Source organism: Chenopodium quinoa, unplaced genomic scaffold (genome assembly GCF_001683475.1).
Source record: "Chenopodium quinoa cultivar QQ74 unplaced genomic scaffold, ASM168347v1, whole genome shotgun sequence".
Taxonomy (NCBI): Eukaryota; Viridiplantae; Streptophyta; class Magnoliopsida; order Caryophyllales; family Amaranthaceae; genus Chenopodium; species Chenopodium quinoa.
In genome coordinates, this window is record NW_018743175.1 from 1,527,359 (window position 1) to 1,547,161 (window position 19,803).

Genomic DNA, 19,803 nt, shown 5'->3' on the forward strand with positions numbered 1-19,803 from the left:
TCATATTTTATTAACAATAATATGTTTTTTTATTTGGCACCGGGTCATTACATGAAATTAACAATAATATGTTTTATATTTTATTTTTTCATATTGTCATCATTCATGGTTGGAAATTGGAAGAGTAGGTACGTACTGGGTTTGTAATCAGTACAACAAATCACCACTTGTGCCACGAATTATGTCACTGGAATTCCAAATTTGTGGCATAATTTCAAATAGCCACGAGTAAAATGAACTACGATACAAAACCTATGTAATAAGAATAATTTATGCCACGGGTATTTATTTTCCCGTGGCAAACATCACACTTGTGCCACGAGTAGCACTTTTCCCGTGGCAAACTTTGTATTTGTTCCACGAGTAACTCTTTTTCCGTGGCAAACTTTATATTTATGCTACGTGTAGTTTTTCCCGTGGCGAAATTTACACTAGTGTAGTAATAATGTACCTATACTAAAGTAGTAAAGTGGGATTTTTTTAAAGGGAATTTTCCCTTTAAACTCTACTGTTTTTTTTTTCCTTACAAAATCATTAATTTATCTAGAAACTTCGTTGCGGTACTTATTTAAGGTCTTGTTTGGTTGCACTTCAATAATAGGGGGAAATACAAATTCATGGGAAATGTGTTTAAGAGTAGTTGTTTGGTTAGCAAAAATGCAGGAAGTGGAAATTCCTAAGGAATTTGGAATTCCTATAAAACATGGGAATTAATTTCCCACACCCTACCTTGGTCACTCAAATTTCCCACATGTATTTTAGGTGAAATTACATTATTGTCCTCAAAATTTTGGAAAAGTAGTTCAACTTATAATTATACATGGGTATTACATAAGTTAACCAAACAAAATATAGGAAACTAATTCATGGGAAATATGATTTCCTATATGTCAACGAAACACAATTTTAGTATTTTCTAGGCAATAAAATTTCCCATGTATTGTAACTTCCTATAGACATTTAATACCCATATGCAACCAAACGAGGCCTAAGAATGACTTATATTATAGAGAAGCATCTATATTTCAATTACTAGGCATAAATAAAGGTGTCGGTTAGATGAAAATCGGTGCCCAAAAAACTCAAAGCTGGCATATTTCATTAAACAGGTGGTGCTTTGATTAAGAGGGAGCCCCAGTTTCTCAACATGAGAAACATGAGGTGTTTCTCAAAATGGCATTTCTGTAAATAAGAGGAATTTCATGATTATTTTAATATTTTTTTGGCACTTTTTTTTTTGTCATTTTCTTCTTCGTACTCCATCTTCTTCTTCCTCCTCCTCCATCTTCTTCATCCTCCAACTTCTTCATACTCCATTTTCTTCTTGCTTTACTGCTCCTCCATAGTAGCTCATGAACACCGTTTTCACCACCATATTTTTGGCGCCTTCACTGCCAAATTAAACGAAAACCCTAACTGAAAATGGTGAAAAGAAGGGTATGGTTAACCCCTAAAGGAAAGGGTTACATCTTATGTTCGATTCCCCATTGAAGGTTTGCTTCTCCATTATCGTTTGACTGTGGTTATTCAATGAAAACTTTTGATTTGCTAGAAAATACAGATTTTTTTTAGACAAATTTACAACAGTAACCCAATTTATTAATTAAAAATGTCAAATTTGCCCTTTTTAGACAAATACGTGTTGAGAAACTTGTATTTTCTCTTTGATTAATTTTCGAATTCCTTTTCTTTCTCCTTTCAAAATTCGTTCTACCCTACCCCATATATGCTTTTATGTCTCTCCTCCCAAAATTTTCCCAGTTCCCCATGACGCTATCTCTTGCCTCTAGAAACTCATTCGTTATTTTAATAATCCCATTAGCAATGTGGTGGACTGATGGTGGTGGCGTGTCGGTGATTTTTCGGGCTCTAATCTGAAAGCCATGAAGCGGTTTCTCATCTCACTACTTCCTCCATTTCACATCATCCTCCACCCTCGTCTGCAAGTGTTGGATTCAATTTTTGCGATTAATAAGGTGGAGTTCGAATATCCAGCCTTAATTCGAGCAAAATCGAAAAATACCAAACCTAATTTCGAGCCAATTTTAGGGGTTTTCTTGCAATATTTCAAGCAACAACAAATTCGAATAATTTCCGAACCAAAAATCAGAAATTTGAGGTTAGGATTTCTGGGTTATTTATCTTTTCGTTATATTTTGGCTTTTTGGTCTAATTATTCATGTTAAATGCTTTGATTTCTTGGATTTAGCTAATGTAACATGCTTAGTAGTTTCATTTGGATGAACCTGTTTCCCCTAAAATCCTATATGATCTAGTAATTAGGGCAACTGAATTTTGTTTATTCTCTATTAAATTGCTACCTTTGTGTTTCATTATGCATGATTTGTGTTTATTGTGTATTTTTATATGTTTGGATTTGATTTCAATTTAATTGCTTGTTTGCTTCTTTGATTTCATTTGTTGAAATTATGTTGGATCGATAACTAGTCAAATTTGTCTTAATTTGTTTCTATTTCATGAATTGGAAAGAAGGTAATGCTTATTTCTGTGATAAATTGATAACTGATGATCATTTTAAGTGAAACAAAAATGTTAATTAGCTATACTATTATCAATAGCAAATAATTTGTTAGCCACTTTAATAATCATGGCAAATTAATTTGTTTGCCACGTGAATATTCGTGACATAAAAATTAAAATTTTCCACAACATTTATTTTCCCGTGGCAAATTCTTAGGCACGACCTCTTGTATCACGGGAGGTTTTCAAAATTCTTGTGGTTGAATTATATAGGCATGGAAATTTGAAACTTGTGACACAAAGGTCAATTTGTTGTAGTGAGTGGAATTGTAATTGATGAATTTGTATTGTGGGAAATGGAGTGAATGATGATGTAATGGACTTATTGCATGGCTTAACTGTATACATGCAAGTATATGCTCCTATTTATAGTAAGTAATGTCGGTGACATTCCACCGACTTACTTCACCAAATTGCCTCTACATGTTTCTTTTTCTATCTAGATTATTCTAGGTGGTAGACTTTTATCTAGTTTATCTGGATCCTTCCTATTATATTGCTAGATATTTATCCTAAATTTGTACAAGATATTTCAAGAATTTTCTAGATTTATTTTCAACATTCACTACATTGTAGTTTGTACATGTATTATACTGTATATTGAAAATTTATACGCTAACTCTGTAATTAAGCCTGAAATAGGTGTTAAAAGAGTAAATATTATATCAATTAGACAATTATAATCAATGAAAGTAATCCAAAGAAATTGGTAAAGGATCAAGACTGTCAAATACATCAATTGGAAAATCATCAAAGAAACCATCTGGGTGATTGGGCAGATTTTGCACTGCATCTCTTTGCACAGGCACAATACTCTTGCTGCAGCTTCCCTCAGCTATTGACCCTCCGAAAATCGGCATCTCAAAATCACAAGTATTTGTGTATGGGAATGACTGACAGAAGCTTATTGGTTCAGTAAACACTGGTTCAAAATCGTTCATGTGATGATCTTGTAAAAGAGGAAGAGGGTATGACAATGTACTCCATGATGACTCGCCGACTGGTGCAGGATTAGGCTGCTGGGGAAACCAAGATGACTCTGATAGTGTGGACTCTGCTGAAGGGTTGCTGCTTATTATCAGTGGACTACTACTTACTGTATCTGGTGCTAGTAATGAGCTTATTGGTTCGATATCTAAAGGCCGGGATGAGGAACCAAGAAGGTCGTAATTTGAAGATGGATGTGCACCCACTAGAATCATGGAAGTGCAGCTATCAGAAACCTGAAGTGTTAGTGTATGTAATGTGTTAGCACCAAATTTAATCACTGTCAAGCTACTGATTAAACATTTGTAAACATAACTAAACTAGACGAGTATATGGATTACTTACTCCACAAAATGATGTCACAAAATGATCATCTCATATGTAAACATAACTAAGCTACTGATTAAACATATGTAAACATAACTAAACTAGACGAGTTTATGGATAGTATACGGAAGGAATGAGTAAGTAGGCACAAAATGATGCTATAATGTATTATTTCCGTCTTACTAGTTTAACATTATTTCAAGGGATCGTGGGATTAATTTTATCCTACATTTAGAACGGAGAGAGTACAAGATAGATACAACACATGTAATACCATGACAATATCAACAGAAAATTAGGGCATGCAGATAAGATTTCAAAACCAAAATTCCTAACAGACAGCCAATATATATATGAAGCAGTTAACTTACAATGTGAATACAGTTTTACGATTCAGAAAATTCATATTATTGACAACTTCTAATAATCCTTAAGCACTACTTCAAACTTCTAACAAATTTCTAAGCACAAGTTGATAATTAACAGAGATACTACATATACTTCGTACATTATTCACAGTAATTAATCATTGGTAATAATCTATAGAGAGTATTACCTCCAACTTTGATGGAAGTTGAGGAGGTGGCGCAGCTGATTTCTGTTTGTTCTGATCTAGGCAAAGGCACTTGTTGGGCTGTAAAGAAGAATTCAATGTTCTTGCGAGCCTTTTCTTCCTCGAACTCCAGAAATTCTTGACATCATTATCAGTTCTTCCTGTCAAATGCGAAGCAATCGTTGCCCATTTGTTCCCAAGCCTTGCTTGTAATTCCACCACAATTCTCTCCTCCTCGGCTGAAAATTTGCAACCTCTTTACCCAAAAAAAACAGATGAAACAAAAAAAAATAACACCCAAAATATTTAAAAGCATGTCAAAATTTAAAGATTACCGTATAAAAGCAAATGAAAAATCAAATGTTAATGTTCAAACTACTAAAAACTTAAAATGGCTCTCTACAAACAATATGTATCTTCAAAATTTATACAATGGCTGCCTATTAAAGCATAGCCACAACTTTGTTGCTCATCTACATCATCCATGGACCGCCTTTACAAATTGCGAATATTAAGATTGTGGTTGCTTGGTTACAATGGTTGTTTATAAAAGACTTTAATCAAATCCTCTACATCATAGACATATTTTTAATAATTCATACAAATAAGATGCCTATTATTCAAATCCTCTACTTTTCAAGTAATTCATCCTATATTGCTCTCTTCTAGAAGTACTTAATCATGCAATACTATCGAGATTACCCTACATTGCTCTTCAACCATACAATACTATAAGGAATAACTCACACTTTAAGATTGGGTCGGAGTTTGTTGACCCAACGAAGACGACAAGATTTGCCAGTTCGTGGAAGAAGGCCCTTGGATTGAATGGAGCTCCAGTCTCTAGGTCCATTTTTGTTGACGAAGTCGATAAGAACTTCATCTTCTTCTGCAGACCATGGACCCTTCCTAATATTTGACTGATCCTTAAAACCTTTATTTTTCATCATAAATTCATATGATGTTTGATTTAAAGTTCGTAACTCCAATGTAGAGTTTAGATGTTAAGCCCTTGTAAGGGTGATTCTTTTGTACGGAAGGTTACTTTTTGATTTTCAAAAGTGGCGGTTAAAACGGTTAGTGGCTTAGTGACCACACTCCACTAAGCAACCACGTTTTATTTCTGTCTACCATTACGTCAAATTTCTGTATAAAAGTACACTTTTTTATTTTTATTATTTTTTTTAATGATAATTAGTTTAGTAAAAATGTAGATGATTTATAACCCCTCAAATTCCAGGCGTTGTTAATAAGTCACTCAATGTATCACAAATATCACATCATTCATTTACTATATCGTTCCAATTTTATCAGATGTCTCCAAAAAGACACATCAATCATATACTGTAATTGTTCTCATGCGCACTTAAGTATGATAAATGAAGAATACATTCTAGAAAATTGAAAGAGCAAATCTTTGGAGTAATTCAAAAACTTTTGTTGCAGTTTTGATTAAGCAGTGAATCGTATCAATTCCAGATTTAAATTAAATGTTCTTAAAAAGAACCCACACTGGCTAACCTATATTTCAGATCTTGAAAAAAAATTTCAAGCTGTAGTTGCCAATTAAAGCCCAAATTCGAGACGAGGATGAACAACGATACGAAGAGGCTCATCAAAGTTCATACTAAGCATGCTGTTAAAAATTGCAGGTAATTTGAACTATAGATAGAGCATGGACAAAAAATTACTTTCACCGTTTCGTTACTTGAGCTTGGACACCTTCCAAAACAAATCCCATCAATTTGAAGCTGATTGGCATATGATGCCCAAGCCAAGCTCACATTCTCTGTTTTCAAAAATTTCATAGCACATAAATTACATCAGATGAGAGTAGAGGAGCTATGAGAAGATGCACAAATGCAGGAGGAACAAGGGCAAAGTATCAGGCCTCACGTTGTTCAACTTAGGATGCATGATTCTGCAAATCACTCTCCTCCTCAAATTAGAAAAAACACAGGTTGAACCGTGCAACTTGGTTTTCTCTTACCAATTTTTTTCTTCCTGCACACGAAACATCAGAAGTTGTAGTCGAGAGACCAACGTCAGCAAAGTATTGCTATATTTCTTTCCTTTGCAAGCTATGTGTACGACTTTGTCTCATCTTCTAACAAGTATTGCAAACACTCACAGCTTGGCCCACTTCAAAAAAATCAAGGACCTGCGACAGTCAACATTCACAAATTTATCTACGTGACAGTCGACCCCTTATAGAACTTCTTTTCTTTGTTGTCAGACGAGAGGAAACAACCCTCAACTTTTCCGGACTTTGCTGCTCTTCTTCATCACTAGTTTCATCTGACCTCCATCTTTGAGCACTAGTGTTGAAATCAGCGGCAGGAGAGCTGTATGCTTCTCGACTGTGACGAGATAAAGCATATGTAAGAATTATGATAAAGAGATGATAGATGGGCAAAAATCAAAGCTGCATAAGTTCACCTATGAATCAAATTGATAGCACCCCTGCCTCAAGGGAAGGAGGAGGAGGAGGAGAAGGGGGGGGGGGGGGGGGGATATTAACCCGTCAGGAATCAACTTCAGCTAAAAACAAAATAAAAACATAAGGATCAAAGGGTTAAGTCTTTTACCTCCATGATATATCCATTGCATCACCTAAAGAAGCCGTATTTCCAGGTCTATCTAGGTCTCTTGGTAAGAACCTCTTACCAGAGGCAGTTTTGAATCTTTCTTCAGGTGAGTCATCAAGTAAGCCACGGTTGCTGCTTGGCGTCCTTGTTGGTTTAGCCATAACCCTTCGAGAATGTGGAGGGCTAACTTTTGAAAGAGATCCAAACAGACCATTTTGCTCTACTGGGGAAGAAACTTCATCAAGTTGGGCATCTTGAAATTCACCATTGAAGAGCCTTGATGAAGCTCTATTACAATCTTTAACAGCTGAAGCCTTCATGGAACGAATTCCAGAGGTCAATACATCATCAAGCTTGTAATTTTTTACCATGCTGAATGGAGGTTTTGATGATTTTTCAGAATCCATAAAAAAATTTCCATGAGAAGTAGAGGGAGATGCAAGATTTTGAAATTCAGGTTCAGTAACACCAACATGTCCAGCTGGTTTCAAAATTGGAAACCTAGATGACTTGAAAGAAGGGTCATGCTCCATCTGAAGAATAAGGGAAGAGCACAAGGAAGAGGATGCTGAAGGCATAGAACCAGCTTCTTCTAGCACCCTACCAACATCTGCTTCTCTTTGACAATCAGCCCTGTCTACGCATAAAGCCATATCCTCCGGCAATTTTCCAGCCTTCAATAGCTGCTGCTCGACTTCCGGAAGCAGCTCCACAGCTTTATTCTGATCAAGAGAACGACACCAATTCAGTCAAAGCCAAACAGGTATACATGCAAGGAAAACAAGATCAAAAGTGTGCATTAGTGAGAGACTTAAACTATACAATATACTCTACTAGAGGTCGGTTCACAGAGGTGGCCTTTTAATGGAGGTACCATGTGAAAACTATAAATACTTCCTCCAATTCATTTTAGTTGACACATTTCTAGGCATCCTCAATCAGTATAAGAAAAAAAATTATAAAGAGGTTGTATTTGAAAAAGATAACATTGAGACGAATATAACAAAACCCCACATGACCATGTTTTTAAGTATAAATCATTATCCATAATATGAAGTCAAATTAACTTATGCGAACACTGCTAAAAAAATATATATATAAAAAAAAATAAAAAAAAATAAAAAAAAAACACATATCAACTAATATGAAACAGTGGAAGTGCAAAGAAAATGATTATGGGGAAAAAGATGCATAAGAACTCTGAACAAATTTATCTAAGCTCTTAAAGACAGCATTTAGCATCAAGTTACAACAAACACTTGGCTAGAAAATTTTTACTCTTGAGCTTGCCTAAAATTAAATACTTCCTCTGTTCCCCTAATAGTGCAATAAGGGGGGAAGGCACAGAATTTAAGATGAGAGAGAGAGAGAGAGAAGCGGGGGGTGGCTTATGGGATGAGGATAGAGATAGAGAAAAAACATGTGCATAAATGGTAATGTTGCTATTTTGGTAAAACATCTGAAAACGGTAATTGTTGCAATATTACGGGAACAGAGAAAGTAATTAATATTGAGAACAGCACAAAAGCAGTATGCTTGACTGAAAGAAAAATGGCCAGAAAAAAAAAACTACCAACAAAATTAAAAGTAATTTCCATAACCAACGGTAACACACTATGCACGTGAGAAGAATCATCCCTGTCATTTACTCCATGATGGCGGCGAATGCAACTGAGCCAATATACACAAAACACTTTAAACCCAAGATCGTCCCCAGAAATAATTAAAATTGGAAACTCACTATAAAAAAAATTAAAAAATTTTTTTTTTGAAAAAACAAGAGTATAAAGCTCAGAGAGAACTCAGGCAAGTCCGGTAAAACTGAGAAAGAAATCAAAACAATATTCTACAAACACAAGATTATCAAGATTAAAATAAGAGATCAGTACAGAGTGGCAGTACTTACAACCAATCCTGATCTCCAGTCAGCTGATGATCTCATTCTGTACAAGCCCTCTTCATCAACACTGTTCTTTGAAAATAAATCCTCCTCCACTAACTGAAGCTCCTTATTTGTATGATATGCATCAATATACCGGTGGCGCTGAAGTATTTAAACAGCCACATTATTATATTAGTTTTCAGGAAACTATGGTTATAGCTTTAATTTGAATAATATGCAGATCCAGGCCTACACCAGTCTGAATAGAATTCTTCTTCAGAAACAAACAGAATTGCATCAACTTGATAATTTAGAAAATGGGAAGTCTTGTAAGCGAGATGACACATGGGGTGGGGCAAGAAACTGGATTTACTGAGACTATAGATGTACATAAAAAAAACAATTGAGGGGAGGCAGAGAGAGGGGAGGGGAGGGGGGGGGGGGGGGGAGGAGTAATCACCTGGAGATAAAACACAACAAGAAGACTTCCAGCAGTTGCAAGAGGATTAACTATAGCACAATCTAAAAGGCATTTATGAAGATGCCTCTCTTCATCATCATTCCAGGGCAACTCTATGACACGGTCTATAATATTCCTTCTTACACAAAGATAACAAATCTCAGTTACCAGTACAAGCACCCAATCTGTCCAACTTCTGACTTCACCTTCAGATTCATCCAAAGCATCTACTGGCAATTTATGATTCAACTGCTTCTCTTTGACTTTGATACAAAGCATCCTCTGGTACATAAAAGCTTCTGTTAATAAGCCGCATTCCACTCTGACCCTAATGGCTGTGACTGCCTCACTCAAGGATATCTCAGCTCCACCATCACGGCCACACCACCGCAGAAACATAAGAGCGGAATCAGGAGCTTTCCTTTCTAGCAGAACTTTTGCAATCTTAGGATGAGATTCTGGACCTGCTATCTCTGGAAGAAGGTGGCAAGCTTCCTACACAATGTAACATTTTGAGCATTATAAGATAGAAGCATGCCAGATGACATGAAAGCAACTGTTTGGAACTACAAATGTTAGCCTCCAACAATGTATCTGTAACTTTGTAGATTATAAAAATCTAAAATTCATTGAAGCAGAAGTAATGACCTCCAGTAGGCAGAGTCAATGTTACAATTTCCCTTAAACTTACCTAAACAGAAATGTAGAAGTAACAACAATATACAGTAATATATAAACAGAGGAAAAAAAAAAAGAGTTGCAGGAATTTTTGCAACAAACCACAATGACCAAAAAACTAGAGACCACATATTACAGAAGAAAAAATCCAGCTTCACTGTTCATTAGCACATAACCACATGGACCTAAAAGCCGTGTCACAAAATTCTCCAGCCAATGATAAACAGTTTGGGCACGCTTAGGTTGATGGTAACGTATAGAGAGAGTAAAAAAAAAGGAATACTAAACAGAAGGTGGATGAGCATGGTAGTAGATCTAATGATATAGTGATTGTGTAAGGAGGAGGGAGGAATGAGGGGATTATTAACCTCATATTGGGGGTAATAGTTACCCATCATGGGTGATGATTTCCCTTCCTACCCTCCCTCCATGAGTTATCACTACATCACCCCAATGACCACCACCTAAACTTAACTTCCTCATCTTATTTAGCCTTCAACACCCCCTTAATGCATTACCTTCAATCCAAGAATGCCCATAACAGTAGTACACAAAATTCGATCACTGGCCTACGCCACATTTTAATGCTTAATTAATGTGTTATTCAGTGCAAGTAACTTGTATGAAAGATAAAAAAATATTCAAGCTGATAGACATAAATAATGCTAGCTGACTCAGGTTGCATTGATTTTATCGAAAAATTAACTCAACAGTACCACACTAAAGATGTTTAACATAATTCCAATTGAAAGTCAATTTAGTTCATAATCCAGAGGATGGGTCATTTCATTTCATCAAACACACTGCTAAAACAGTAATACAATATTAATCAAGTGAAAACTACTTGTAGGTACCTGTAGGGCTTCATCAGTGTGATCGTCCAGGAGATAAAAGGCAAAAGACTCTAGTAAAGAGTGCCTAGTTATACTGAAAGTGGCAGCAAAATCATCTACAACATGCCTCCATTCCTCATCAGCCATCATCCAATGGCGATCAAACAGATAATACAACAACTGAACAGGAGTTAAGAAGCATTTTTCTCATGTTAAATTAAAACAAACCTGCATAAAGGCAGAATTTTAACATATATAAATGAAAAGTAAAGGATACAATAGCACGTTTGGCAACCACCATATCAGAACCTCCACAAAGAAAGAGTGTATCAATGGCAGCCCTCACGTTTTCAAATGGGTAGCTGCCTCCCAAACCCTCAATCTTAGATCTGAAGAAAGATGAACCTCCATCCCTTTGTAAAGATGCAACTTCTAGTTCAATTGCACTTGCCTGCTCATCACCCTTGTCAACCTCAAGATTCAACAATGCGTCCTCAATAAAGAGACTCGAATTATCTTGTCCTGTAGACTCTCCATAAAGCTCAACTGCTTCAGGCCAGGCTCGCTCCACAGCAGCTGACTTCCTTTCACGCACAACTGAACGCCATGTAAAAACATTGTCATGGCGAGACCTGACATTTTCCAAAAACTGATGTCTAATGCACCACAACATCATATCCATATGCTGAAATTCAACAGAAATCAGAGCAGAATTAGAATCATATAGCAGACTCAGATGGTCTTTATAAATGCAAAGCAACACTAATCAACACGCAACTTTAACTATCAATAACTTTAGTTATATACTACCTCCGTTTTATTTTAATTGACACGTTTTGACTTTAGCACTATTCACTCACTTTCCTTTGACCGTGTTTTGTGCTTTATACATAATGAAAAATATAGTCATGTGGGATTTTGTTAGATTCGTCACGATATATATTTTCAAAATATCAACTTTTTATAATTTTTGTTTATCGGTAATTAAAGATATTAATGGTTGAAGTTGTGCATTGGCAAATGTGACTAAAGAAACGTGTCAACTAAAAAGAAACGGAGGAAGTATAAGATAAAAAAAATTATAAAAATTTGATATTTTGAAATCATACATTGAGATTAATCCAACAAAGATTACAATAATGATAATAGTTTTCACATATGAACAATAGCTTGTGGTCAAAGTTAGTATATGAATAGTGTAAAAAGCCAAAATGATACATGTATTGAGAAATGGAGGAATAATTATACATACAAACGTGTCTGTGTGCGTATATAAACATTTCAACAGTGTTGACAATCTGGACAGGAAACAGATAATTTTACATACTAAACCTGCTTGGTCTTCAATATGCTCTCTTGAAGGCGATTAAGATCATCAAGCTTGGCTGAATGTGTATCCTTAAATGACAAGTTCAAAACTTCCAGCACACTGGACAAGCCAACTAGCTTTGCCAAGACCTTAAGAAGTGCATCCATTTTTGTTTTCATCTCAGTTATTTCAAGATTATCTGGTCAGAAAGTCAAGAAACAAACAATGCAAGCAACAGAAGAAAACAATCAAGAATATGCTAGCTAAGAATGGAATAAGAAAGTAAGAAACTAAGAAAGCGTAAGCAACTCGGATACATATCCCTTGAACTTGTTCTATGATGTTTTTGAATGCTCTTTTGCACCAGTCCTTGACAACCACCTCGTCCAGCAGAAATGCTATTACAGGATCACTTGATACAGCACTTTCATCCATGCAAACATCGGTAACATCTACAATATTTCTGTCAAGGAAATACGATCTCCAACACATCAGTCTTACAAAAAAATCATGTCATAAAATGGCTGCAGGTAGGGAAAAGAAAGTACAGTACAAGCCCAACAAATTAGGAAAAAATATTGTTTCGTATTGATGACCAAGATAAAGTAAAACTGTATTCAACATGCTATTTCTTCATAAAGATTTAATGCAATCCCCCCTGACTTTAAATAATTGAATAGGACAAGGGATATTTAAAGGCTAATCTTTTCTTATAAAAGGAGTTTTAGTCAATTTAAATTAAAGCAAAAGAAAAAATGGGATCAACAGATTTTGGTGAACAACTAGAATATGTGCCCACAAATTAATACACAAAAGAACTAAGGACAAAGATGTTAGAAATAATATGAGAGGATACAATGGCTTATCAAACAACATAAGTTGTTCTCCATGGCAACATCAAACAAAGAATAAAGACGTTGGACGTCAGCAGTGAGGTGTGTTTCACCATCTTCCTTTTCTTGAAATCTGACATTGCAATCTTTTGATATAAGACCTGCCTCAACACACTCATAGTAAAGTCGAGGCCGCAGTATGTTTCCGTTCTTAGGCAAAGAAGTTCTACAGATGGGGCAATTTTCACAACGTTGAATGCACTCTGCACATAAAGATGCATGCCCACATGAGTTAAGGACAGACTCCACAAGACAACCACAACTCCTCAGGTCTCTGCTGGCACGACATCGTTCAACTTTTGCCTCATTGCACAAATCAATCAGATCAATAGATGCCAGGTGTCGCAGAGCATCCTAAATTTTGCAAGAAGCGTTAGAATGTAAATTTACATGATTACAATGCTGACAGATAGTAAAAGCAGCACCCCCAAAAATCAAATGTCATGGCGTGGACAAACATGTGCAATCCACATTAAAATCTTAAGTAACATAAATTCCTTCAACGAGAACTAAATCCAATACCAACACATGCATTTCAGTAATAACCTGCAACTATACTCGGGACTGTCAAGAGAAAGGCTACATACATCCAAACTTTGCCAAACATCATATAATGAGATTAACCATGTGTTAGTTTTGTTGTTTGTGTTCACAAGCAAGCTCTAAGGAGATACAGGTAGCAGAGAATTATAGCAGCTAGTTTCCTTACAGATGAGGTGCCATAGCTATCAATCTTCAGATGGAAACAAGTTCGAGTGCCACCTAGAACAATTATTAGCATCCTATAACCACCGATTCCACTCCTATGAACACACATCTCCAGCAGCAGTCTCGTCCCAAAATGCCCACTCTTCCTACAACTTCCTTCCTTTTTCTTCTTTGGACTTAAGTCATAGACTTTCTTACTTAACACTAGCAAATTCTAAGGAAAAATAGTGCTAATTTTCTAAACATAATCAAAATCTACACAAGCACCTATACAAATTCTACTATACCCCTCTTTTTGGCAATGAAGCTTGCATCTACCACATACTCCTTATGAACTAAATTCTCCTAAACTCTAATTTCAATTTCCAAAAACTAAATTCATTATTCTCGCGATAGCATGAGTGCCACCGAGCTTGAAATGGCTCTCCCCTCAGCACTCCACATAATAGTGAGCAGGCACTTAATCTAGATACTAGAAACATAAGCTATAGTTTCCAAATTGCATCAGTAATGCCACTCTGATTCACCATTAAACCCTAAAATGATCCAGTTTTTCCTCACCGATAAACTAAGTTCACTAATCTTAATAATACCGACAACTAATCCACATTTTATAGCTAACCCAGTTGCATTATTCGTAATGCCAAGCTCCAAAACAACTTCACCAATTAACAAACCCGCAATAGCAAATCAAATTTACCCCAAAAAATAAATAAATAAATAAATAAATAAGGGGTGTCCGCAAATCAAGGAAATATAGCGCAAAAATTGCAGTAGATACTAAACGAACTGAACTGAGATTTCAGAAACAAACCTGAACAGCTTTGGAGCTGTAATTTGGTTGCGAAGAAGAAGAAGCAAATCTGACACCATTAGTGGATTCAGAGGGGTAATTTGCGGTGTTGTATCGAATTCGGTCCATCGCACAAATGAATCAAACAAAAACCCTAATTGGAAGTAGAGTAATAGTGAGAAAGATAATGCTAGGGTTTAGCGTAAATTTTCGAATTTGGTGAATAATGATTAAGATTGTTCTAGGAGGTGAGATAATTTTAATACAATTGGGGAAAAAATTGAAATAGGGTTTTAGAAATTGGGAAGAAAAAAAAATTGAAACGGGGTTTTGGTTGGGAGTGGTGAGAGTACTTTTTACAGAACCATGAGAGATAATTTGGGGGAATCTTCCGGCGTATTTTTACTCCGAGGTCTGAAATATTATCCGGAGTAAGCCCAAGAACGGTGTAATAATAGCCCAAAACTCTAAATCATATCATATCATAAGCGGATTTCGCAGCCAGGTCACGAGACAGTGACACTTGACACTTCAATTTTTTGCCAAGTGTTGCACCACGTAAACGAAAATAAGGTATTATTGTAACACATATGATACTAAGTACGTAATTTTGGATAGATTTTTTATGATAATTGTTGTGCAGAGTTTTATTATCGATATATTTCTAATATTTCACATATACAAATTTAATCATAACTTTTAATAAATATCTTATAACTCGATTCTATTTCCATCATAAAATTCGTTTTAAAAAGTTCTTTAAAATAAGATCCATTCATAATACATTAACTTATTTTAAAAATTAATAGTGAATATTGGTAAAAATACTTTTAGTTCAGTAAAAGAAATTTAAGTTCAATAAAAATAATTTCGAGTTAATAATAACATAGATATATTTAATTTATTAAGAAAAAATAGAGAATATGTAAAAATAAGTTCTAATTGGTAAAAATAAGTTCTAATTAGTAAAAATAATTTTTGTTTGCTAAAAATACTTTTAGTTCAGTAAAAATAATTTAAGTTCAATAAAAATAATTTCAAGTCAATAATAACATAGATATCTATTTACAAACAAAACTACAAAAAGTACACTACTATATAAATTATCGGATTACATGACCGTATTTAATATTCATGTCAAAAGTTTATCCTAAATCTTATCAACCATCTGAGTATCACCCGGGCACAAAACTAGTCACTAATAAATAAAGCCGGTCTTGCAGCCAGGCCACAATAGCGACACTTGACATTCCAGTTTTTCGCCAAGTGTCGAGCCATGTAGAAGGTATTATTGTGACACATATGATGCTAAGTAAGCGATTTTTGGATAGATTTTTTAAGATAAAATTGTTGTATAGAGTTTTATTATCGATAGAATTCTAATATTTCATATACTACCTCCGTTAAATATTATGTGCAACTTTGGGATATTATTTGTGAGATATAAAATATTCCAAAGTTGCACATAACATTTAACGTAGGTAATATACAAAATTAATCATAACTTTTAATAAATATCCTATAACTCAATTCTATTTCCATTATTAAATTCGTTTTAAAAAGTTCTTTAAGATAAGATTCATTTGTAATATATTTAATCACAAAGATTTACACATAAGTATCTGGTCAAACCGTGTCACCAACTATTACAAGAGTTAATTCGTTAGTTCTATAGGAGTTACTTGGTCAATGTTATAGTGGCTACTCAATCAATGATATAGATAGGGGTTATTTAGTTAGTGTTAGAAGTTACTCAGTTAGTATTATAGGGGTTACTCGGTCAGTTTTATAAGGGTTACCTTGTCCGACTAGATGGTGTGGCTAGCCGCATACAAAATGCATTGTTATTTAATTTATTTAGAAAAATATTAGAGAATTAGTAAAAATAAGTTTTAATCAGTAAAATTAATTTTAATTTGGTAAAAATACTTTCTAAAAATAATTTAAGTTCATTAAAAATAATTTCAACTCAATAATAACATAGATATATATTTACAATGAAAACTACAAAAAGTATTATTATATAAATAAAAGCCATATGATATCATATGTCTAAATATCCTACATTATCAGAACGAATTATTTGACCTTATTTAACATTAAAGTAAAAATGTTATCTTAAAATTTTATCTACCATTTGGGCATCGCCCGGGCACAAAACTAGTAGTATATAACCCAATAGTGCAATTAAAATAACGGATGAAGTAATTAAAAACTGTTATGCGATGAATAATGAATAATGATAAATAACGGAGTAAATAACTAATTAAAATAAGAGCAGTGTTAAATCCAATAGTGAATAATGATAAAATAATGGATTATATTACTTGTTAATTGTATTGGAAAACTCTAAATAGTGCAATTAAAATAACGGAGAGTAAAATAAAAAATTACATGAAATTATTATGAATTAACAAATTAGTAGAGTATGTATCAAGTATCATTAACAACTTAAAATGTCACAACTAATTTTTCATATATCTGATTCAAATCTGAAGTTGCGTGTAACTAAAGAAAATCGATATGAGATAATTATCAGCAATTTTATTACGCAAATAGGTGGTCCGCTTGTGTAACTCACACTTGGGGAAACCTTATGGGAGAATTTTGATAAAAACAGTAGAGTGAAGGCCGACAGCCGATAGTCATAGAAATTCATGCAGCGTTCACACTGCATTGTTACAAAACTACAACAAGTTCAAATTCTATAAATCTTAATATCTCAAGTAGAGATCTTGCGAAGCGTATATTTCCATTTTGTACCTAGGGAAAAGTGTTTAAATGACATGTTGCTCCTGTGAATCTCAACTATATTAACTTAATCAATAGTTTTGCACCAACAGTTGGATTTTTTCTTTTAGCATTTTCTGTTTTGATATGTTCGAACGATACATTGCTAGTAGTAGTATATATCAAGTATCATAACAACTTAAAATGTCAACTAATTTTTCATATATCTTATACAAATCGGAAGTTGCGTGTGACTAAATGAGGCTAATAGCAATTTTGACCTGAAGTTGTCTGTGCAAAATTGCTATTATGGGTTTCTGGTTAAAAAGAAAGGAAAAAAAAACTCATAGTAGGAAAGCCTCTAAATTAGAGAACATTGCTATAATTTGTGAAGTTATTTGCAATTACGAGCAAGGAAAATGATATTTTGTGGTTGAGATTATTATTTTTCTGATTCAACATGCAAAGGCTGAAGTATTTATAGATTGAGTACATGAAATTTAGCAAAGACGATGAAATTGTTGCATCTTCAATCTCTCCGAATGCTTAACCTGGTATAGAGTTTTGTAGATTAGGATTTAGATTTGAGAGATGAGTGTTGCTGAGTAGATTAGGGTGTTAAAATTTATGGAACACCTATTTCATTTATACTTGTTCCACTACTGTTCCCCTCCTCTATCTTTCTTAACTAGTTGAGCCACCGCGCGCGATAGCTCAATACGGTAAAATATCGGTTGTGGATATTATGGAGCGTAAGTGTAGTTATTAAGCAGTGTAGTTATTGTTATTTTCATTTTTTTAAGAAAAAAAATAAATAGAAGTACAATGTGAAATTTGAAGCTTTAAATCGAATATTGAAATTTTGAAAAAAAAAAAAAAAAAAAAAAAGATCTTAATTTATGTACAATTGGAATGAACTATTTGGTTTGTTTGTGAAGATACTTCTATTGTGATAATAAATTCAATGTTAGTAATGCTTTTATTGTAAAGGTTTAATTTTTTCAAACGAAATGATATGCATGCAAAGTAGTTTTTTGGATATTATGTAGCGTAAGTGTATGTATGCTATTAATCGGTGTAGTTATTTTTTTTTTTTTTTTTTTTTTTTTTTTTTTGCAATTGCTACCCCAATTTATCATAATTTCTTTATCACAATTAATAATAAAGTTGATTTAAGTATCTTGATTATAGTTAGATAGGTTCAATACTAATTTGTAATCGTAACATATGTTTTTTTTCTGTTGGTGAGGAGAAGGGCTCTACCGGGCCTCCTCATATCTCTTTCTCACCTGGTCCTTCTCTCTCTCTCTCTCTCTCTCTCTCTCTCTCTCTCTCTCTCACCTTCTCATTTTTATCACTATATCATACACTCTTTCTCCTTTTCTCTCAGCCCCTCTCTCTCTCTATCGATCATTTATTTCTTTTCCAACCCCCTATAATTCTCCTAGACCTATTTCTCTTTCTTCCTACCTCTATCTCATCCTCTTTCCTTCCTAACCCCTCTTTCTATCTCTCTCTTTTCTCCCAACTCCCCCCCGAATTTTTCTCACTCTTTTCCTCCCGACCTCTCTCTCTTCTCCTGGCATACCCCCTTTCTCTTTTGAATTGCCCTCTCTGTCTTTCGGCTACACTCTTTCTTTCTCGGCCCCTCTCTCTCTCTCTCTTCCAACCCTTCTCTTTCCCGGTTCCTTTCTCTCTTTCTCCCTCTCCCTTTTATCTTTATATCTCTCTTTCTTTCCCTATGGTTGTACAAACATAAAAAAAAAATTAAAAAAAAAAGTACTTACTCATGAATCTAACATGAATATACCATAATGTTGAACTTTTATGTAAAATGTGCTACTAATTAGATTACTTGTCCTTGTTCCATCTTTTAAAAGGCATTGAAAATTATAAAAAGCTTTGAAAATTCCCAATCCTTCTTATTGTTGTTCCATCCTCTAAAAGGCTTTGAAAATTATAGGTTGCACTTTATCCCTATATCTCTTTTCTCCCAACTCCTCTCGTCCCCCTATTTTTCTCGCGCTTTTTCTCTCGGCCTCTCTCTCTCTTTTCCAGGACTACCCCCTCTCTCTTTTGAATTGCGCCCTCTGTCTTTCAGTTGCCCTCTCTTTTTCTAGGCCCCTCTTTCTCTCTTCCAACCCTTCTATTTCCCAGTTCCTTTCTCTCCTTCTCTATCTCCCCCTTTATCTTTATCTCTCTCTCTCTATGGTTGCACAAACATTTAAAAAGGTACTTACTCATGAACCTAACACGTTTCTACCATAATGTTGAACTTTTATGTTAAATGTGCTACTGTAGACACTTGATTGTGTCTCTCCAAAAACCAAACTCAGTGATGAGTACCTTTCACGTCTTTGATTGATGAGTTCGGTAAAGAGTTGAAGAGTCACGTGAAATTTCCTTAAGCCTTGACCATATTCCTAACATTTCCTAAAATGTTTTAATCCAAAATTATTCATTTCGTGTCCTTAAAATCATTTATTTCGCGTCCAAATCATAAAAACATCCAATCCAAGTT

At 34.5% G+C, this 19,803-nt stretch overlaps 2 protein-coding genes across 4 annotated transcripts; both read right to left on the bottom strand.

Moving 5' to 3' along the window:
• Positions 1–3,024: 3,024 nt before the first annotated feature.
• Positions 3,025–5,732, bottom strand: LOC110732223. The gene is made up of 2 exons (XM_021912142.1): positions 4,412–5,732; positions 3,025–3,764 (listed from the first exon to the last, which is right to left on the bottom strand). The coding sequence occupies exon 2, from the start codon at positions 3,741–3,743 to the stop codon at positions 3,225–3,227; it is 519 nt and encodes a 172-aa protein (XP_021767834.1). The 5' UTR covers positions 3,744–3,764; positions 4,412–5,732; the 3' UTR covers positions 3,025–3,224.
• Positions 5,733–6,020: 288 nt separating this feature from the next.
• Positions 6,021–14,986, bottom strand: LOC110732371 (E3 ubiquitin-protein ligase HOS1-like). Of its 3 annotated transcripts, none has more exons than XR_002513479.1 (11): positions 14,574–14,986; positions 13,015–13,405; positions 12,476–12,610; positions 12,182–12,357; positions 11,127–11,534; positions 10,871–11,029; positions 9,339–9,833; positions 8,903–9,040; positions 6,997–7,718; positions 6,305–6,768; positions 6,021–6,197 (listed from the first exon to the last, which is right to left on the bottom strand). XR_002513479.1 is itself a non-coding variant. In XM_021912305.1 (11 exons), the coding sequence occupies exons 1-11, from the start codon at positions 14,679–14,681 to the stop codon at positions 6,594–6,596; spliced, it is 2,748 nt and encodes a 915-aa protein (XP_021767997.1). In that variant the 5' UTR covers positions 14,682–14,986; the 3' UTR covers positions 6,021–6,593. The 3 variants fall into 3 exon arrangements, 2 of the variants coding, with proteins under 2 accessions (XP_021767997.1, XP_021767996.1); XM_021912305.1 differs by having other exon boundaries at positions 6,021–6,768; positions 6,997–7,310; positions 7,470–7,718; XM_021912304.1 differs by having other exon boundaries at positions 6,021–6,768.
• Between the last annotated feature and the right edge of the window lie 4,817 nt (positions 14,987–19,803).